Here is a 22,632-nt window from a genome sequence, read left to right as displayed (position 1 = left end):
AGGTGGGACCAGGGTGTTTTGCCTGTGGGCTAAACCTGCCTCTCCTTGCCAAACAGGGGCAAAACATAACCGGCCTAAAGTTGCAGCCCCTTCCCAGCAGACCCCAGTGCTGGGCAGGGAGATGGGAAGAAAGTGCAAACTACCCTGCATGGATAGTCATCATTTCATGCAAACACTGCCATGGGCTTGTCCTGCTGCGGCCTGGGCCAGAGGCAGAGGTGATAGCCAGGGGAAGGTAATGGGTCTGCCTGGGGCACGGTGGAATAGGGCACAATGGGAAGGGACCTAGGCAGCACTGGGGAGAGAAGTGCACCAAGGAGGGCCATGGCAGCAGGGGACAGGCTTGCTTCAGGATGGTAGACAGGCTTTGGGGCTGCAGCAGCAGGAAAAAGCCCCAGAGACAGTCATGAGGCTGAAGGGACCAGAGCCTTGGTGTCCTCTCAGGTGGTAATGATGATGTGTGCCCCCCAAAAGGAAGGGGTGGGGGATAAGGAAGGCCTGGTGGGGCAGAGGACTGAGGGGCAAGGGTATGCTCAAGGGGAACAGGCAATGGGCACCCCTGCCAGGCAGCCCCAAACACAGAGACCAGGGCCCTGCTCCCTGGTAGGGGTGGCCAGGGAGGCCTGACAGTCTGAGTAGGAACGTGGTCCCCAGAGGACAGAGTGTCTGTCGGGGCTGGCTTCCACCGCCTCTCTTCCCCCTAGATCAGCTTCTCCTCCTTCTGCGACGAGTTCAACTTCTCCGTCTGTCTCTCATCCTCTGCCACTGCCATCTCCTCCCCTGTCTCCGGCTTCCTGCCTGGGGCTGGGGTGTCCCCAGCAATGGTCCCCAGGACTTTGGTGCTGTGCTCCTGAGCTTTGGCCCTGAGGGCAGCAATGCTGTTTTCTCTCAGTTCCTCCTGAGAAATGGTGGTTTTGGGATCCGGACCCCTCTCTTCCTTGTCACCTTTATCAAGCTTGGGCAGGGCCTGGCGCTCCACCTCTGTCTTCCTCCCCGCCTCAGCCGCTGCCTCCAGAGACTTTTTGTGCATCCCTAAAAAGAATTGTTGGTATTCGGGTTTAGAAAAGCGCCTGGGCATGGGAAAGCCATCTTGAACTGAAAACAGCAAAGATAAAGAGAGGCCAGAATTAAGGAAAAGCAGAAACCCTCGCTTCATACAGCAGTCACGGGGAGCCACTTGCTCCTGCGCCCGTGCGAGGGCAGCGCGGACAAGGCAGCTGCCTGCTGGGGCAGCCTGGCATCTGTGGACTCCAGGCTGCCCCCAAAGGTCTATAATTACTCTCCTCTTCATTTCTCTCTGTGAACCTAAAGCTAACTTGTCCCTGCATGGGGATGAGGGTCTCAGACAGCAGCACAGTTGCCTGAGATTCACTGAGGATGGGGAGGGAGATCCCTATTGCCTATTTCTGTATCAACCCACTCCACACAACCACCCCTCTGCCTTTCTCAGTTTCACGGAGACAGAAGTACAGGACAGCCCGTCGTCAAGATGCCAGACAGTGGTTTTGGGGCAGAACCAGCCTGGGAGGTCAGAAAGAGGGAAGCAAAGAGCAAGAGTGTGTTAGGGTAACTGCTACCTCCATGTCTGCACAGAAAACCAAGTGAAACCAGACAGAAATGGAGCTCCACCAGGTGTCAAGAGCAGGAGGAGGCAGCAGAGTGTTCCCCCGGGACCTGGGGTGAGGACAGTGCATTTGGGGGTCCTGATACCCCACACAGCATCACAGGGCTGGAGGAGTGAGACTGGGATGACCTCCTGCCCTGGACAAGGGTTAGAGCCTTTGCTCCGGGGCTGAGCATGAAGGATGTTTTAGTCATGGGAATTGAAGGTTAACATCAGCCTGAGCATGGGGGCAAATTCCTGTCCCAATCAGATTCTGCAGGTCAGGGTCCAAAGCCCAGCAGGATTTTGGGATGAGCAGTCAAATCCTATTGATGAGGGTCATTGGGGGACAGGGGGCATTGAGTGAGGCAGGGCAGGGAGAGCCTCACCCTTGCTTCCCCCTTTGCCTCTACCCACTCGCCATCACCCATGAAGGCAGCTGCTCTCTTACCCAGGAGCCAAGGGGCACAGGACTCCATGATGCCATCCTTGGCAGACTTGAGGATGGACTCGGGCAGTGGGATGGAGTGACGCACCATGGCACCGTAGAGCCCGTACTCAGCCATCACACTGCTCCTGCCCCAGCATTTCTCTCTCTTCCGCCATTTGGCCCGGCGGTTCTGGAACCAAACCTGGAGCAAGCAACAAGGAGTGACATGGGGTTTTTTGCAAGGAGAAGGCATGTCAGTCCCTTTCCCACATGGGAACGCACATGTTTGTGCAGCAGGGTGAAGGCAGACATGTGGATGCTCATTCTGAAGGCACTACAACCTCTTTCCCTATGCAGTAGACACCAGGTATCTCTCCCTCCCTTGCAGGAGTAGCAAGGGCCAAGTGTGAAAGCAGGTCCCACCCCTCTCTGCAGGATGTAATTAATTTGCCATTGCAGCTTCTTTTTCTAGTGGCTTTTGGCTCTTGTGCCTGGGATTTTCTTTTATTATTTACTGGGTGTCTGAGCAACAGCAGAGGGCTGCAGGCAGTGGTGCCTGAAGGGAGGGCTTGGATGGGGGTGGAGGATCAGGAGAAGCAGGAGAAGGGGGAAGCTGATCTGTGCGCTTTGCCCTGAATTCCCAGTTTGAAAAGCCCCTCATCTTCTCAGAAAATTGGCAGAATAATCTCTGAGCTGTGACCTGGGGGCCAGCGAGCAGAGAGGCGGGTGGCAATGGCGGGGAGGGGGTGATACTGGCAGAAATCTATTAGTGCTCTCTCTCTGATTTCCATTCCTCTTGTCTCCCTCGCCCTCCTCCCTCCCCGGCTCCCCTCCCTTCCCACCGAGCAGAGGCATCAGCTTTAGATGAAAAATTGCTTGAGGTCTATTCAGAAGGAGGCAAAGGAAGAGTCAGCCCCAGGGGCAGCCCAGGCCTGATTGAAAAATAAGTTAATTTCAGTTTGAATCGATGGGCCTCAGGCACTGAAATATCACGGGAAATTAAAGCAGCTGGTCCCCAGGGAACCACGCCATTGACCTGCGCTAATTAATGCCATGGAGTTACCAGGCCCCTCTCCAAGAGGCAGCCCCTCCCTCCCCGCGGACACCCCAAACACCTCCTCATTTAACTAATTAGACTCACAGAAAATTGGGTGTTAATTTGTTTAGGATTTTTTTTTCTTTTCTATTTTTTTTCCCTCCCTTTCCCAGAAAGTACATGGCAGAATGGAAATGAATGGCAGGGTCTCGCTGGCAGATGGATGCTCGGGGTCACTCCGCAATCTTCTCCGACTTGATTGCTTGATTAGGTCGTTAGCACATTAAAAAAAAAAATTGCTTGCCGTCTGGCGCTGGCCTGATGAGTGGGATGAGGCGGGATTCGCCTGGGTAATTTATCTTTTTATACTGCAAAGAATTTGATTTCAATCTGCAGATATATGGAGGTGCCTTTGACACCTGTTTAACATTACAGAGCTGACAGCTTAACCCTCTCTTGTCCCCACCGTTCGTTTCCTTGAGGGAGCCCAAGCTGCACTGGGGGGCACTGGGGGTCTGTCCCAGACCGCCAGCTCTGCCGTGGGGACAGTAACACTGATGCCAGGGAATGATGTCCTGCTCTCAGCTAGTAAGGCAAGCTGACCTCTTCTACCTGTGCAGAGAACTGCCTGCCACTGCAACCCTATGGTGAGGACAGAGCTGCAGGGTAGGCGGGTGGTTTGCTAACACTGGTGACAACCAGCCTTGGCCATTCCTGGGAGCTCAGCCAGCCTGCTCCCGCAGAGAGCTGGGTGGAGTGGTGGTCCCAGTGGCTGTGATCCCAGCTTCTCCCAGCAGAAGACACTCTGTGCATGTCAGAGGGGATTTTACAGCCGGGCTGCTTCACCACACATCACCTCCTCTGCATGATGAACAGCCTGATTTACACTTTCATACTGCCAGTACCTAACCTCTGGACCATGGATGGCTGCAAATCCTCCAGTGCCTGAGCAAAGACCCTCAGGAATGCACACCTTCCTCTTTTCACCTGCTCCTCCACGCCCATGTGAAACATGGGTTTGCTTGGCCCTGTAGTCAGCAGGATATTGACATGGTCTCTCACTCCAGGCATTCCTCCCACTCCCAGAGCCCAGAGTGAAGAGCTGGAGGCTCTTCACTGGAGGCTCCTACTCCAAACTCAGCCCAAAATTTCATACTTATTTTTCACCCACCAGACCCAGGCAGCGGGACAGCCACCCCCCTACAATTCCATGCTGTGAGGGGGCAGTTTAACCCACCTGAGACAGGAGAGGGATCCTGCCTGTTCTGCCCTGGATAAACCAATATAGTTAGATCCATCACAGCAGAGCTCCTCTCCGTCTTCAGACAGAAATTCCTGCACAGTCCCATGTCTGGTGCCTGTAAATCTGGCTTGGTTTGGGGCTGCAGTGACACCCTTCCACACACCTAGAGCGGCTTGCAGGGCTCACCTCTGTACAGCTGTTTTTGTCACTAGCTGACACACTTAGGATCTCAGCCCACGAACAGGTTTTTCCACCAAGTACCAAGTGGGCAACTTTTTAAACTCCCCTCAATCTTATTTTATCAGATGCCTATTCACTGATGCTTTTACTACCTTTCCCTTTCTCCTCCCTCCTGTCTTGATGTCCCAAACATCTTCCCCCATACCTCACACTCCCCTTCTCCCTGGTCAGGTCTCAGCCTGCCCACTGCTACTAAAGCAGATGCCCTGAAGCATCCCCTTTTCCATGGCAGTGTTACACAAACACTGGAGGCAGCAGAAGCTTTACCAGCTGGCAGCCCAATCTTGACTAGAGATGGGAGAAAATTTTCAATCAAAAAATGCTGATTCAATCACATAGGAAAAACAGTGTCCAGCCAGTGGAAGTGTAATCAAAATTACCTATGGTTTTCTTATGAATGCTGTATTTTAATCTCAGATGCATAAGACATGCAAAATCTATGCTTTAAAGCCAAGTGGGAATATAAAAATTACATCAACATTTCAGTAAGATTATTCTGAGATTTCTGAAACCAATTCTTGTTTTTTGATGAGAATTTCCTCTTAGTTTTGACTGGGAATGTCTATCAGAACAGAAATCAGGAAGACTGACCATCTTGCTTTAATACCAGGAGCCATATCTTCATCTCATGCATGAAGCTGAGTGAAACCAGTAGTACTCTTTACAGAATATTGCTGGGATCAGATCCCAGCCCAGCATCTCTGCCACAAGCCGATCCCAAGGAACATGGAGAGAAAAGCTCCAGCATGGCACTGGCAGCTCCCACGCCATTTCAGATCAGCAGAATTGTTCCCTGTGGCCTGTTCTCATGATTCTGGTCCTCATTCAGATGGCTCCATCAGTGGGACTTTCTTCTGGGAGATCTCGCTGCTTTCTTCAAATTGCTCAATGTGTTACCAGAATTTTCCCATGCCTTGATTCTGAGCTGAATTATGCACTGGTTTTAGTAATTCAGAGGTATTCTCAGCTCTGTTGGTACATCAGCCACAACTTCCAAATATGCAGTTATTTATTATTAGCACCTCACTTCTCCTGGAGTGGGTTAACCCTTACACTTACATTTACTCATGGTTTTGGTATTCTTCAGCTGCTTACTGTCCTTTCTTGCTTTACTTCTTCCAGCTCTTTAAAATTTGATCTGCTACAAGCAATGTTTAGGTTTGTCCATGTTTCCTCTTGCCCCTTCCCATTCTGTGGATTGGTTCAGCTTTGTGAAATGCTTTATTGATATGGTTGTGTACCGTGCACCTTCCTTCTCACTTGCTTTCATGTGGTTCTCTGTTGCACAGCTCAGGGTATGGTAAAAAGACTGTGCTTCCATACCTCATGGGCAGTGGGGAAACTCCCTGATTAATTTTAGACTGAAGCACATCAGATGTGCTATTACAATCTGATGTGGAGAGGTGTCTTTTGGACCAATGTGCTATATCTTAAGTTTTACAGCTCTTTATTTTCACACAAACACCCTCTGGAAAACCCAGGAAGCTTTTTCCAGGAAACTTATCCCCAAAAAATGGATAACAGAGTAAAGTGGACAGGTTTGTCTTGCAGTATTGCAAAGCCTTCTAAATGGGAATGTTTCTAACTTTAATCATCATCTAATTCTCACTTCCAGTGCCCACTGCCCAAAGCAATAAAAGTTGAGGCACTCTATGCTTGACCACAGGGTTGCAAGTGTTTTGGAACTGGAGTTTTGGAGTCAAGACTGGCAAGGACATCCTTGCCAGTTTCCTCCTCTGAATTACAAATGACAACTGACACTTCTTCTGATTATTGATGATGCAGAAGAGCAAATTATAGAAGGAGGAATCTCTCATTTTGCAAAGAGACATGAGGCTCAATGTATCCTTGTTATCCACATTCATTATATTAGTTAGTTTGTTTACCTAATCGGTGCCTGAAACATTGTCTGCTAAAGAGAGAAATCTCCCTGCGACTGGCAATGACCCAGGAATCTGAATTAGCAAAGGGGTATTTTAAAGCATCTATGGTGTTATTGTGTATTATTTCTGTATTGTTTCAACCTAAAATTTTCCACTGATTACACTCATTTTCTTGGCTGCTACTTTCCAAGCTGGGGTACACAAACAGGGGAATTGGTATTGGAATTTTGTCTTCCTAATATAAAAAAAATATTATTTTCCCTGCCTGAACATGCTTCATCTATTAAAGGAAAACTCCAGGCTAGATAACGGTGAATTTTTGCTTCACCAAATCGTTCATACTGCCTTTGAAATAGCATTTCAACAGGGGTCTTTCAAAGAACGAGCTTTATGGACCACAAGCCGGTCGCAGCCCAAAGCAGCACAAGCTGAATGTCCACTAGATGGCCACAAGCAGATGAACGTCCGCACCTGCAGACACATCGACACAGACACACAGACACTCCAGCACATGCTTTTGCCAGACTGCGTGGAGCAGCTGCACACAGCTGTCGGGAAACCAGCATCTAAAGCAAAGGACAAAATTCCAAGACCCCCAACAGCAACGCTGAGACCATCTCTCCTGCCCGTGGACTGACAGGCATATCTTCTTTGCATACCTGCCACTTCTCCACTTGAAGCCCTTTGGTGGATCCAGCTGCAGACCAGACAACACCTTCAGTTCACATCCACATCCAGGGCCCTGCTACCACCTCAGCACTCAGTTTCTCCTGACAACTACAGCTCTCCCTTTCTACCTTCTCCCTCTCCAACCCAAGACTCAACAATGAGAATAGTCAAAATGAAAACCTCATCTGAAAAAACAGCACCATCCTCACCCTCATATCGGACAGAGCCTGTGGCCCCAGCTGAGTTCAATCTCAAGATGGGAGCACTGCAAAGAATGGCCTCTATCTCCCTTGGAGCATGTCCCCATCCACACCTATGAGCACCAGGGCTGTAAAATGAACTGCCATGAGGGTGTGAGGTCTGACTGTGCCCTGGGGCTTCCCCGAATCCCTCCCTTTTCGCAATCACCACAGGAAAGCTTCCTGGCTGCTGGTGGAGACTGCACCACTTCAGTAAGCTTGGAAACAGTTTACTGCTGTCTTTTCAAATGTAATATCAAAATTATTGGCACTGTTTATGGTGACATCACTTTCTATGGCTGGTGTAAAGTGGTCATGAAGTTAAATGAGAGCAGTAAAGGTTGCACATGGGCTGCATGGCTTATCACAGGACTCATCATCCCTCCTCTTACTAAACACTGGGAAAGAGCTTTCTGAGCTCCCATTAGAAAGAGCAATTCCTGTACACAGTGTGACAACAGCCCTTCTTGATAGTAACTGGAGTTGTGTCCAACCCACTTGGCTAACAAGTCCAATCAGACACACGAGATGAGCTGTCAGACAGCACTCATCCCTCTTAAGCGAAGATAGGATGGTTCATCGAAGCTTGGGTCTCCTCTAAGCTAAAATAGTAACAAGGGCACACATGGAATACAGGCTTAATATGGCATCCAGCAAAAAGGTAAGCATCATTACCATGCCACCAGTCCTGCAGATTAGACCTTCCTCTGAATCCTGCTCTTAAAAGCACTACCTGGGCCAAGTATTGCTACTGGTTGCAACCAAAGCTGGAAAATCCTGCTTGATCGGGACACGTATATTAAACTGTGTTTCTATGGCAAATCTGAGGCTTTCACCTGGCCTTGTCACCTCATGTGGTGACATGTCTTTTCACTTCTTGTTAAACTTCAAAAAGTGAAGAACTTCATTTGCTGCAGGGCTCCCATCTTCCACATTGAAAAAAAAGTATGCACACAATGTGCACAGTCGGTACAGTGAAATCAGTGGTTCAGCACACACTCAATCTGTGCATCACATCTGCACATACAATGCATCTCTGAGACATTGACTTCACTATGGCCACACTGTGATTCCAGCTGACCAGTAGTTTAGCTGGTGCTACAGCTCTGTAGAGGCTGCCATATGCTGGGACATGGCAGATAAACACCCAAATTACTCTTTTCCTAACATGCTGATTGAAAAACAGGAAAAACATCAGGGTCGTAGGTGCATGATAGTCACAGGAAAGCTGACAAGAGTGCACTCATCATCCTAGTCTACACAAACCCAGGGAGGCATTTGTCATCATCACAAAGGGTGATAGTGCACATCCATCCTTTGGGTGATCACAATGCCTGACTCCATTAACCAAGCTGCTATCCTGCCTGTATTATTTCATTTTGCCTTCTTTTCCCTCACTAGTACTTCTCTGCAGGTCCTCTAAGACAGAGGAAACCTTAACATAGATCTTCATAAACAATCATGTGCAATGCACTCTCTGACCATACAGGGATGCACAATAATTATGGTTTTCTTGTTGGAGCAAGGTGAGTTAGGAGAGTCAGAAGAGAAATGTCACATCCCCTTCATAATGCCTTTCAATGGGCACTAAAATCAGACCATGAGATGCCAGCATTCCTCTGAGGCTGTGGAGCACTGCCTGTGCTCTGGGACTGCACCCTGCATGCCCAGCATGCCCAGCAGCTCCAGGGTGCCCTTTCCCTTACCAGTATACACCAAGCAAAGGGCAAAGGTGCTCTCTGACCTTCTCCAGAAAAAAAGCATTGGCACCAGAGGCTGTGCACCAGCCAGAGAAGGTGTCTGCAGTACTCCCTGTACACTGTTTTCTGAGCTAAAGCCCTGTGGGCATGGGGACAGTCCACAAAGTCCCCCTGAGGGGTACAGTGCACACTCACTAATGAAGTGTACTCTTGGGGCATTGAAGCATCAGCTGGAAGATATCTACACAAACATGTGATGTTTCATAAAATGTTGTAAGATGTAATCAGTTTCCATGCAACAGTTTGGACTGACCACTAAAAGGAGAAAGTTGCAGTCTTTACAATCTTCCCTTAGGAAGGTACATAGTAAAGATGATGTTTGCAATTCCTTGCCTCATGCAGTGAGAGATATCTAATCACCCAAACTCAGAAAATCCTTCACAGAGCTCTTAAATCTGGGGAAGGAGGAGGACCACCAGAGCCAAAGAGCAGTGCAGAACAGTGGTCTGGCCCCTGACCACGAGTCAAGAGGTAGGACTGGCAGTTATCTTCGGGGTGCTCCTTCAGCGCTCTACTCCTATCACGTGTCTTCTCCTGGCTCTACGCTGTTCCTCAGCTCTGTGTACCCTTAACCTTCTGTGGGTAATTCACAGCTCCAGGGGTTTTCACGTGACATCTTACAGCTGCAGAAGATTGATGCTCCAGGCACTGGCTGCTGTGCCACTGATGCTTGCAGACAACACCATCAGCTCAGACTAGAGCACAGCACACCACAGCTAGCAGCGTGAACTGCAGAGCTGCCAACAGCCTGTGGGTGCTGTTTGCACCAGGATGGCATATCTGAGGTCACAGTACATTTCCAGGTACCCCCATGCTTAGTCTGCCCAAGCTAAGATCTCCCAGGCTGGGACTCTCTCTCAGTTGTCACTTAGACACTGAAGCCTTGCTCTCAGTCATGGTCATCATATAAGCTCAAGAAGTTGACCCAGTCAACAAAGAAATAGGGGGTTCCTGTAGTGACAGTCATGGGGCATTCTGAGTTGGAAAGAGGGCAATGAAGCCAAAGATACAAAGCGACCCAGATATCAGAAACACCAGTGGACATAAAGCACGTTATCTTGGAGTGGACATCACTGGCACATCCAGCACTTTTGTTGTAAGATACTGTAGCAACAGTTTGTTATCCAAATCCATTCCTCTTTTCTGCTCCACAGAAGGAACTGCCAGCCTCATGCATGTAGAGATCAGTCAGCAATATATCTGTAGAGGACTGGACTTCCCTACACTGCCTGGGCCTGTGCAAAACCTGGCTCACAGAACATGCAAAGAAGGCCAATGAAAAGGTAGAGGAGGTTTGTGCTACCAGAGAAGAATAAGAACTTGTTGAGATCTATCAGGGTAAAAGGAAACAGAGAAAAATAGATCCATTAAGAAATAAAGGGGAGAGTAAATTAACTGAGTGTCTGAAATGCCTCTGTTATTGAACTGCTAGAAAAACCTCTATTCAAAGTCAGGAAAGGAGGAAAACTTCATAATAAAGGGTCATTAGAGGAAAACACAAAGACAACCATCAGCTGGTCCCTCTGCCAGACATCCTAAGACTGGAGGGGAATTAGCTATTCAACTTGCTGGGCTGATTTTTTGAAAAAACAGTTGTGAAAAACTGCAGTGGTATCAGAAGAGAGAAAAGAAAGTTCATAATTAAATGAAGGAATGAATAGAAGTGTTCCCAGCACAGGGATTTGGGGCAGCATTTCCAGAAAAGTTTAAGTGATTGAGGAACTGCAATGCCTGTGCAAACTCAGAGAAGTGTTACCCTTAAACAACTGTTGTTAAGAAAACAGGAAATGGATGAGGGGAAGAGTTGTCACAGCCTGACATCAAACCTGCAGAGCCATTCCTAATTCACCTGGATGTGACAGGGAAAGCCTTTGCCAAGCACTTCACAGAAATGGGCTATGGCATATTCTGTTGTCCATCTGTCTTCCTCTTTCAGGGAACTCACGTGCCCCAACACTTGAAAGTGTCTGACCCTTGGCATCTCCAAAACAGGGAGAGAACAAGCAAAGTCACTGCAAAGAGTGCTGTTTCCCTCTCAATACTGTGGAGGAGCACAAGTTCACAGTTCCTTATGCTGGGACAGCCATAAACATCTTGCAAGAGACAGAGCAGAAGTAAAGGACAGGCAAGTTTGGGTTTATTTGTTTTTCTGTCCCATTTAGAAAATCTATCAGTGGCTAAAGCAACTCAGGGACTGAACACAGAGGGATAAAGCAGTACCTGAGTAGAGAAAACATTAATAACTCTGTATCTCCACATCTGCATTAAAAAGACCTTTTGAACTCACCTACAGCCCCAGCTGTAGCAAAGTAAATCCTACTACCTAGGCAGGTAATCTGCATGGTCTAGCAACAAACAGCAGAGTCCCCACTTCACAGTAAGATGAAGAGTTGCTCCCGACCCTCCATTTTCCTTCCTTTCTCCTGCCACATTTTCTTTCTCTGTCCAAAGGCATGCAGTGTATGACTTTTCAGACAGGAATCTCTTTGGGAAGGCCTGCTCTTGCCTGTCACCCAGCCCCTCTGTATGCAGCTCTGGTAATTATCTTGTAAACGAAGTTCTAGCACATGGGCTGAAAACAGGCCATAGATAAAGGGTAATGAAAACAATCCATTACAGAAAGGGCCAAATTAAACAACTCTTAATTGAAAAATGGAAATGAATATGAGTTTAGATCAACTAAACAACCATGTTATTGAAGAGGCAGCAAACTCCTAACATACCAATTAAAGACATGGAGGCAGAGATGCACCATACGCCACGAGAAAAACTCATAATAATATTCTCCCTAAGCCAGTAAGTTTGATTAGTTTTATTACTCTCACTTGTATACTTCCTACATTTCTAAAAGCATAGGGGAAGTTAATGACACTTATCTGATATCACACAGCCATGGCTTGCCCCAGTGCTCAGGAATTATTGGCAAAGGTAGCCAGCAGTAGCTGGTCAACTCCATTTCATTATAAACTGCTTGCAGGGCTCTTTGAAAATAATATTTTATATCATCATGGCCAGGCTTCGCGAACGAAGATTTAGGAAGGCTCTATCCACATTTATTACAAATATTTTATATATATTCATGTATAATGAATATATAAAAATATATTTTGAAATGTGCCTCACACAACAGCAACACTTCAGGCTTCTCCTTCACCTTGGTAATCTACCTAAAACAACCCTGACTGCTCTGCTTACCTCCTTACAGCCACATGGTCTCCGTGAACCTGCTGTATAGAGACTCCAGTTGGAACCCACTGGGCACTGGCAGTGTGTCTCATGCTGGCCTTTCTCTGTTCTATGTATGAGAGTCACCCAAAGTTTTACCAAGAATAGACAAGTTCTCACTTCTTAGAGTAACAGTAATAAGCTTGGAAAATCCAACACCACTACGTTCTGCATCACTAAGAAATCCTTTGTCAGGCATTCCAGGCACAGATTCAGGAAAGGTCACCAACTGCATGGAGTAATCACAGCATTCCATTTTTACACCATAGGATTCAGGCTACAACTCAGCACTCTGCAGCAAGCAAGAAAAGCTGGCAGGAGAAAGAGAAGCCAGGGCTGCTAAAGCTGCATAAAGTTAATTTTTCCTTCACACTTTCTATTATGTTTCTTGGGGGAACTCCTTGCGTTCACTCCTGAGCTCACACTCAGTGCAGTTCAGGTTCCTCAGGCCTTTCCAAATTATGTTCACCTCTAAATAGAGAACCTTTTTTGCAAAAACAAAGCAAGGTAAGGCTCTTGTTCTGGAAAAATACTCTCTTGGTACAAATGCTTCCCTCCAAATGACTACTCTTCCTGATTCCTCCATCCCTGTTCAACTCCCAAAAGGCTGCACAGTGATACTGAAATGCATTAATCTGAAAGCAGCTAAACCAATACATTTTCAATTAGAGATTTAGTTGATCTTGTTTTGGTTTTAGCCAAAACTGACCTTTTAGCTGCCTGACAAAACTTGCTGGATACACAGACAATCCCCCCACTTCTCATGCACAGTACCAAACTCTTCTTGGGATTCCTTTTGCTTACATGAGCAATTTTATGTGTCCCAAAATTCATCACCCACATAATAACCATATAATATTTTAACGATATGAACTGACAATTTTTAGCACTTTTATTATCTTTCTCAATTGATTAGTTCCCTAAAAAGGTGACTAGTGTCCCCCCAATGGCAGCCAGGATCTTATTTTTTGGAAATACTGATTAATCAATTTGTTTGATTGGTAGGAGACATATTTTAAGGAAAAACATACACACACATATCAATAATCCCAAATCAAATTGTTACTGAACTTTAATATTGAAACTACTGTGTTTAAAGTTCAGAACTGCTACATATTAATAAATTCAATGGGGATAACTTATCTAAAATCTACTCATTACACTTAAGAGTATTGTTATGAGAAACAGCAGCTTAAGTCAGATGTCACAATACTTGAGGCCATTTTTAATACTTCATTCTGTTTATTAAGATATACTTCCCCACAGGAATCTACTTACCTCACCTGGATTTTACAGAATGGTCTGTGTTTATTCTAATAGGGGCACTTCAATTCTTCTGAATATTTTCAAATACATTGATTAATGTGGACTTTTTAGTATCTTGCAAAATGGCCACAGTGACATCTGGTCTGACTTGTGCATAGTGTCTCACTATGAAAAAGAATTACTTTCCCAATGGGAAGATGCTCGTTTTCCTTCCCGGAGCAGCCAGCTCAATGGGGGAGGAAGACACACACGGTGTTAAAAGTGCTGCCTTGGAAAAAAAATCACATGTTCATCTTGTCTTTAAATGGAAGATTTGAATATTTTTTCCTGGATTCAATGTTCTTTCAAACCAATAACTTTCTTGGCCTCTGATGGCTATTTGTAGCATTCTGCTGAAGGTTTTACCTGCAAACAGTTCCTATATATCATTCTTTCAATTGCACTCTTTGAATTTCACTTCCACATCAAATTTCATAGGTGATTTACTTTCTCTTTGACTATAACTTCCTGGGAAATAATTCCATGAATGAAATTAAGGGGTAGATATCACTCTTGGGTGTGGATCCAGTGAGAACTCACGTGGAATGCTGTGGAAGTCCACAGCATATGATGCTCACAACAATCCTAGAAAACACTTTCATTAATGATATAGAAGAGGGAGAGAGGAATGTTGAAAGATGACAGGAACTGTAAGCCACAAAGAAAACTAAAAAATATAGAGCTCCTTTGAGCAGCTGAAAACTCATGCAATGAAAAGAATTCAACTATGTGGAATTATATATATTATGAAAATGGGAATAAGATTCATTGTCAGCTGTCTCTTCCAAGGGGCAATAAATGATATTAAGAGATTCAAAGCAAGGCTTACTTCACTCAGGCAGTTCTGCTGCAGAACCTCTTGCTGCAGGATACTAAAATATTTACATGTGTTCAAAATCCCAGGAGGCTGATAAAATACTCAGTAAGTATCACTGGATATCTGCCCTGTTCTCATACTCTAGCACCACCTCTTGCCAGTGTCAGAGCTGGTAGGGTTGTGATTATGGCTGTCAGACAAAGTTAATAAAATGCCATATGAAATCCAGAACACTAAAGGGGAAAAAAAAAAACTGTCCAAAAAAAGTTTGAAGTGACTGAATTAGATAAATAGAAATAAATAAATAAGGAAGCAAGCAGACCAGTGCTAATATAAGGCTGTTTCTACAAGGGCTCAGAAATCCAGTTGAACCAGTGTGAACACACCCAGCATGCAGTTGTAGGCATGTGGTCTCTTATCTCCAGGAAGACTGACAGGCAGGATGGGCTCCACATAAGAACAACCAAATGATTAAGAGATGAGCATGTGATTTATGAAGGATGATTTAAGGAAAGGTCTTTGCAACTTGCGTAAGCAATGATGAAAACCAAAAGTGACAGCCAGGAGAAGAAATAGCTTAGATTTATTTAAAGAGTGTGAATATTATAACAAGGGGGAAAGAATTAGGCTCATAACACAAAGGGCTAAAGTTGAAAAGGAATATGAGGTAAAATATCAAGAAGAATGATCAAAGGTGGGAATTATCTTGGCATGGCTTGTCATACACAAAAAACTATGGATAAGGAAATTTCATAGAATATGTGGTAAGGGATAATCAATTGCTGACCTATCGGAAAGAACAGTGGTGCTCAGGACTTCTACATGACTCCGATGCTCACCCTGGCAGGGTGCTCATGCTCTCACACAAGAGATGCCACATAAATTCTGCTGTTTCTCATTATTTCCCCTTTCATGATGAGGAAAACTGTTACTCACAAGCACTTTCTTCTGGAATACACATGGCACTAGTTACACCTGATGGTCAGACCATGGGGTGCTTCTGCTGTCCAAGTCTAACCTGATCTTTAGGGCAGAGGGGTCCGAGTAAGGAGCCCTCTTAGTTTTAAAAATTCTGCAACACAGGGAGAGTAGGCAGTTGTTTATTAGCCAGCTGCAGCAGGACATGGCAGCAAGTCAGTGACAGTTAAGATACATTAGCCTCTATTTTGCTTCCGTATCAGGTAAAACACTGAGTCTCAGCACTGGAAGGATACTCCAGATGCTGAAGCAGTACATACAGTGTCCAGCTCTGCACTCTCTGCCATAGTATCTCCCTCCACCTCACACATAGTGAAGGTCCTCAGTTCCGGCCAGAGAAATGGTGCCTCTGGAGTTCAACATATACTGTGCCACCAGATAAGGTCCTTTATGGGAAATCGAAGGATCCTCTTTCTAGGACAGCATCAGATGGTGGGTGCAGGCAACACTACACTCCTGATAAGTCTCTCCTCTCTTGACTTGATGTCCTACAGGGTCACAAGAAGAGAAATGACCCTTCATCTATCTCACTCTTTAGAGGCAAAGCATCAGGGCTTGTTGCTCAGAGCAAAATCCTAATGCATCAGGTAGGATTTCAGATGATGAGCCATTATCTCTGAAGACTGGTGGAAATCCTGTCAGCACAAAGGTTATCTACAAGCTGTTAGGTCAGCAGGAGTCCTGCCAGATCAATGGGATACGAAGCACGACTTGCTTTTATAAAGATGTCACTCTTGTTTAAGCATAAAAATAAGGCTGGTGAGGGGGTCTCAGGACTGAGGGGGAAAAAGGCTGCACTTTTGTTTGCGAGGATCTTCCTGTCTCTGCACAGGGTTAGACCACAGCAGCTTCCAGCATCAGTGTTATCTTGCTAAGTGCCCTCTGAGCTACATTCCAAACCCACAAGGGAGCAGCCTCCTGGGCCATCTCTTTAGCAAAGAAAGAGTACAGGCTCAAGAAGCAGCTCAGCAGGTGCTGGGCACGCATGAGGGACTGAACAGAAGGAGGAACCTGGGAAACTAGGACCCTCCCAACACAATGCAGCACTTAAGACAATGTCTCTTGTAGAAACTGCTATACACCAGTCACAGAGGCAGCCACTGCCACTGTGTGGAGGACCAGGCCAGTTTAACTCTCAGCCAGCCCAGAAATATTACCTGTACCTGCTGCTCAAGACTCAGCCATTACAATCCTATGCCTTATGTAGCAACCTGGCAGGAGCAAGTCATGGGTGAAGGGAGGCAACAAAAGCTGTTGGAGCCCACCCTTGTGAATATCATGTGTAGTCCATCCAAGCACATTTTGCCTCCCACACTGTACACAGCAGCTGTAAGTCTTCTCTGGCTTTTTGGCTGTAACAATTGCTTGCATTTATTGCTGCCACACAGGACAAAGGATGGTGCTGGCACAGCCCTGCAGCTCAGACTGCTCCTTATCACTGGAGGATTCACATCACAGTGGTGATACTCCACGCCACCTTGTTCTACCTCCTCATGATGGCATGACAGGACTGACATGCAACTAAAACCCAAATGTTAAAAACTGCAAGCTTAACAAAATTTAACAAATTATAAAAAAATATATATATCCCCAGAAACATTTAGGGAAACTTCACATGAGGAGGCATTTGCCTTCTCAAGTGAAAATGATGGTGCAAACACCTCTCTGGGACTCCCCCATCATTCCCACACTGAGTGTACCCACAGCACTACTAGCTGCCTATACCATCCCTGTGCATCCTTCTGTGCCCAAAGGAGCAGAGATGAGCTCTTTCCCTCTCACAGTGCCCACCCAGACACAGTCTCCAGGAGATTCTCTTCCTGCCTATACCTTGTTTCCCATAGCAAGTCCCCAAAACTCTGTGGTCTTTTCTTGCATGCCTGTTCTCCTTCTCTGAATTAAGATTCCCTCTGTTACACACACCCTAAATCACTGGTACAACACACCATGCATAGCACATGTTGACATACAAACACCAAATACAAGTCTGCAAAGAATAGCCGATCTCTCTGCCTACCCATGGAAAACAGGAGAATTGACAGCTTGGGGAAGTTTATCCAGAGAAATGTCAGCCTTCCCATGCTATCTTTTCTTTAGGGAGGGATGAAAATGGCTGAGAGGAGCGTGATAAGGGGATCCAAGAGATATGATTACCTGTATCCTGTCTTCTGGCAACTCTGTTTTCATGGCCAACATCTCTCTAGCATATACGTCAGGATAGTGGGCCTCATTGAAGGCCTTTTCCAGTTCCTCCAGTTGGTAGGATGTGAAGATTGTCCTGAGGGGAGTAAAACTCTTTGATCAAAAAACATAAGAAGAAGCAGCAAAGATGATGAAGAGTCAGAGAAATGGACAGTGAAACCTGGGTAACCTGCTAATGCATAACTTTTCCCCATCTCCTATGTTTCTGTGCCCAAAGGTCGGGTGCCAGGGTGAAAGGAGAACCAGAAAATGCCAGAAGACAGCACTTTTAACAGTTACAAATCACCTTCCCTTTTCAAGGACCTGCCTCTAGAGACTGTCCCTCCCCAGCAGCAAGCACCCACAGTGATGACAGCTGCTCTTACATCTCAGACTCCAGTGCCTCTTTCAAGGATCCTGGCAGGTGTTCTTATCCTTTATGTCCCCTACAACTTTGAACCCACCCTGGCCAGGCTTAAAACCACACCTCTCCTCCTCTTTCATCCAGACATTTCTTAACCCTTTGATAGTCACATTGAGATGAAGCAGCATCCCTTCAGCACTCTGCCTAGAGAGGTGCTGAGCCCTTTCCCAGCTGCTGATTCTTAGCCTGTTCAATCTCCATGAGCAAATAATCCTTCACCTCGAGTCCCAGTCCATGGATGAATTCTCTGAATGTTTTATCCACTCTACTCCCCACCACTTTTCACCACGCCTTCCCCACAAGAGCCAGGGCCAGCTCCCTTCCTCTGCCTTTCCCCTGGTTGCTCCCACCCTGATATCGCATTAGCTGCTCCCTGACAGCTTGCATTACCCTATTATCCTCTGGAAATCCTCCTGGACCACTCTGGGCGGGCAGCAGCCCAACCTGCCATTGCACAGCAAGTTCTCAGTTTGGGACAACCAAATTGAAAAATCAGCAGCTGGAAAGCTGAGACAGATGAAAGCCCTTCTCCAGCAGATGGATGAGAAGTCTCAGACCACTTCCACTCCCCGAGGATTAAAACTCCCACCCTTCAACTCCTCTAGTACAGAAAATGCAATTTTTCATATAAACTAACAATACTCTGATGGCAAAAAAAAACCAAAAAACAATGAACAAACAAAAACATGAATCAAACAAAAAACACCAAAAAAAACCCAAACCAAATAACAACCAAGAAAACAAAACAAAACAAAAATTCAACCAAAAAACCCAAACCAAAATAAAACAATTATCAACTCAAGAACTGCAGCCTTTTTGCTAAGTGAATGTATAAATATCATCAATCTAAGAAACATATAGCTCCTGGAAGGAAAGAGAAAATAGTCTTTTTCTAAAATATATCCAGATTTCAGAAGGGCCCTATAATTCCAGAGAGCATAAACAGAAATTCTCAGAAATATCCTCCACTATACAGAACGAAAAGGATTCCATCAGATCGATAATATTACTAACAAAAGCAGCATGCAAATGCAAGGGACCTGCCTGCAACCAGACCCTTCTTTAAATTAATTCTTAAATCCATTATCTTTTCAAACCGTTTTTCTTCAATTCTGACAAATCTGTGAATTCTAGGGACAGCAGAGCCACATCAATTCGTGTATTTTCTCTCTCTGGGACCACAGAAAAAATTATTCCAGTTTCGATCCAGTTTACATTTCGAGCATTCCCCTCCACCTTCCTCCGACAATAGCGCAGAAGCCCGTCCAGGCTCAGCAGCAGGAGGGTTTTGCCTGACGTTCAGTTCAAGTTTTCCCTTTTTAGCTCATCCTCGGGTAGCCCCTGTCCCTTTTGCAATACACAATCCACTACCCCTTTTGGTGTTTCTATCCTGCAGCTATATGCAGGCTATTGGTCATCTCCCAGCCCTTTCTTGGTCCAACTAGGGGTCTTAACCGTTTAGTACAGAATATACAACTACAGGCAAATGTTGCAGGTCTGTTTCTGTATAGAACTGAAAATAAAACAAATCCCCATCCAGACGGGGAGCTGTACACCAGACTCTGCTGTGTTTTCGCTCAGCCCTGAACGGGTCACAAAGAAGATGAACTCGTATTTACTCCAGAGCACCCAAACTGGTAATATTTGCCTGTGGAGGGGCTCCGAGTTCGGGATGAGCCCTACAGACCGAGCCTCCTGTTGCATACATAGCAGGACTCCTCCTGGGACAGTCGGTCTCCTTCCACCCCGTATCCTGGTAAGCTTTCACTGGGGCGTCTTTTAATCCACCTTTCCTGCATCGTGGCAGGATTGATTTAATTATTCCTAAATCACCCTGAGTGGATGGTGCCTGGCCTTCCTTTGTCCTGGTGCTCCGGCCACAGCAACGCCAGAACCCAGCACAGGATTTTTTGTTTCTGTTTATAAGGCGCAGACAATCCAACTCCTTTTTAACTGTGGAAGAAGTCAGGCAAAGTCTATTACCCTGACCATGCTGAGGGGAACCAAATCCCAAAGAGGATCTTCGTTTCCTTAAGCAATTTTACAGCCTTTTTCAGCTTCTCTGAAGGTTGTCTCAGATTCTTAATCATTTAATCTATAGGCAAAATATTTATTTCTAAGTAATAAAATATTTAAATTATTGATAGGAATTCTGTCTTGTTGACAGCTAATATTAAGATTGCTGTATGTGGAGCTGATAACGGGTTTTATTATTTCTGACAGGTGGATGATTTTTCTCTTCCCGAACACCGGTGATCCCTATTCCGCCTAGATGCTCATGTGCTGTTCGGCATTGCGACTGGGAATACCTGGATCCGCAGCCAGAAAAAAATTAATAAAACGACACCTGTGGTCCATCCCCACGCTCCCTGTAGGCACGTCCCGAATTCCGATTTATTTTGAACGGGGAGAAAGAAAAAGGGAAGGACCCGGTGGAGAAGCCGCAGGGGCGCTCCGGCGGCGGGTGCCGGGAAGAGTATTGTGCTCCAGGCCGGAGCGGGTCGGCCCCGCCAGCGCGGCGGGGCTCGGTGGTGCCCGGTTCCCTGGGGACTGAGGCGGCGAGAGCCGGCGGGGTGGCCTCCCCTGGCTTACCTGTGCCGCCTCTTCTTTCGTTTCTTGCTCTGGTTTAGGGAAGATTTGGACATTTTTCGGTCGCTGGAGGAGACATCCTCGGAATCTGCGGAGAGACAGGCAGCGGCTGTGGGCTGGGGCTCCCTCCCCGCCAGGGACCCCCAGGTAGAGCCGGGCCCGGCGGCTCCCCGCCCTCCGCCAGCTCTGGCCGAAGATTTCGTTGCGGTCGCGCCGCGGACGGGGCACGACGCCGGCCGCTCCCTCCAGCGCGGCGCGGCCCCAGCGCCGCTCCCGGTCCCGGTGAGGGCAGCTCGGGGCGATCCACCCCGGACAGGGAAGGCTCCGGGCGGGGAGCGGGCTGCAGCTCTCGCTTCTCTCCCCCGGTGTCGTTTGCTGAGGCTGCTCTTGTCTCGCTGCTAAAATGCAGAGCCCGGAGAGCTCAACCAAAATGTAGGAAAACAGGGAAGCTGCAACCCCCTGCCCCTGGCCGAGCATCCGCGGCCGCCTGCCCCAGCCCGGGGATCCCGGACTGCGCCGCAGAAACACCGGAGTGGGGACGGAGAAATTGAGGTTTATGGAGCTACCAGCAAAAACAAACCCCGGGAGGAGCTGGTGCCTATCCGCAGCCCCCGACTTCCAAGGGATGCAACGGCCCGGGGATGTTAGGGACAGGACACCGCCGCCTTTGCCCCGAAGGAGCAGCCGAGGGACGGAACTGGGACCCACATTTCGATGCGCGCTCCGGCCGCGCTCCGGTCCCGCTCCTGCCCGCGGTACCGCGCTAACCTTCCCGGCCCCGGCGCTGTGCTGCTCGGCGGGCCGTGCTGCGGGCACGGCCCGGGACGGAAACAGCGTCGGACGGCTCCGGCCGCTGCCGGGAGGAAGTCAGGGGTTGCCCTCGGGGCCAGGGTCGGGCGCTGCTGCCTGCCGCTCCAGGGGTACCCGGTGAGGCCTCGGGAACGGGCCTGAAGGAAGGGTTGTGGGAGGTTGCTGCCGTCTAGGAAAAGGATGCCGAAAGGCCCCTAATTCTCCGGCAACGACTTGGGGTGGCGGGGGACCGCTCCGACGGGGCTCCGCGCATTCCCGGACCGGGCGCCCCCGGCCACGCCGTCACGTAGCGGCCGCAGCCCCGAAAGGGGGAAAATACGGTCCCGTCTGCCCTTTTCCTCTTCCTCGGAATCGAAACGAAATCGCCCTCCCGCCGCCGGGCAAGTGGCCTCCCGGCGGGGCGCGGGATGCGGGCGACTGCGCTGGTGGGGCGCGGCGAGTCCCCGGGGGCCGGGGACGTGCCTACCTGAGCTGGCCGTCTGGCTGCTGTCCAGCTGCCCGGGAGCCCGGGCCAGGGGCTGCAGGTGGACGCTCTGGGGGTCGGAGAGCACCTCCAGGAAGGTGGGCTGAGTGTAAAAGCCAGGGATGCCGCCGGCCCCCAGTAGCCCCATGCCCACGCCGCCCACCCCGGCGGGGCTGAGCACAGAGCGGGCCGCCAGCAGGTGCCCGGCGGGCAGAGAGTCCAGGGCGGCCCGAGGGTGCGCTGGCGGCTCCTTGTTCAAGCCCAGGATCTCCTGGATACCGAAACCGGTGCAACGGGGAGGAGTGGGCCCGGAGCTGGGCTTGACCCCTGCCGCGGGGGGCGGCGGAGGCGGTGGCGGGGCGGCGGCGGCCGCGCCGTCGGGCTTGGGCTTGCCGGGCAGGCTGGGGGCCAGCGCCGCGCCCGCTTTGCCCGTCATGCTGCGGCCGGCGGTCCCTGGTGCCCGCTCCGGGAATGCCTGGGAGCCCCCGGCTCAGGCCCCTTTTATCCGCCCAGCCGGGAGCCCGAGCGGGGTCAGAGCCGCGCAGCCAATCACAGGGGCCAGCCGCGATCAGGGATGCCAAAAAGCCGGCACCGGCGGCGGCGGGGCCGCTGCTCGGCGGGCTGGGGCCGGTGCCCGCCAGCGGGCTGGGGCCGCCGCCGCCCCTGCGCAGAGAAGGGCCGGCTCGGCCCGGCCCGGCCCCGTAGGCCCCGGCCCCGCTTCGCCTCCAGCCGTGCTG

The 22,632-nt window shown here is 48.5% G+C and overlaps 1 protein-coding gene across 1 annotated transcript; it reads right to left on the bottom strand.

The window, feature by feature from the left end:
- Window positions 1–110: 110 nt before the first annotated feature.
- Window positions 111–22,331, bottom strand: VSX2 (visual system homeobox 2). The gene is made up of 5 exons (XM_032692450.1): window positions 21,899–22,331; window positions 20,626–20,710; window positions 17,583–17,706; window positions 2,055–2,235; window positions 111–1,032 (listed from the first exon to the last, which is right to left on the bottom strand). The coding sequence occupies exons 1-5, from the start codon at window positions 22,329–22,331 to the stop codon at window positions 701–703; spliced, it is 1,155 nt and encodes a 384-aa protein (XP_032548341.1). The 3' UTR covers window positions 111–700.
- Between the last annotated feature and the right edge of the window lie 301 nt (window positions 22,332–22,632).

Source organism: Chiroxiphia lanceolata, chromosome 6 (assembly GCF_009829145.1).
Source record: "Chiroxiphia lanceolata isolate bChiLan1 chromosome 6, bChiLan1.pri, whole genome shotgun sequence".
Lineage (NCBI taxonomy): Eukaryota > Metazoa > Chordata > Aves > Passeriformes > Pipridae > Chiroxiphia > Chiroxiphia lanceolata.
The sequence above is the reverse complement of the archived record's forward strand: the minus strand, read 5'-3'. Positions and strand labels throughout refer to the sequence as shown.

What these genes read in the sequence shown, in the direction of transcription:
- VSX2 (XM_032692450.1), bottom strand. Translation starts at nt 22,331, where the DNA reads ATGACGGGCAAAGCGGGCGCGGCGCTGGCCCCCAGCCTGCCCGGCAAG. An exon ending in CAGCCAGACGGCCAGCTCAG is followed by an intron (nt 20,711 to 21,898) that starts GTAGGCACGTCC and finishes GTCTCTCCGCAG; the next exon opens with ATTCCGAGGATGTCTCCTCC. An exon ending in CTGTGCCCCTTGGCTCCTGG is followed by an intron (nt 1,033 to 2,054) that starts GTAAGAGAGCAG and finishes AATTCTTTTTAG; the next exon opens with GGATGCACAAAAAGTCTCTG.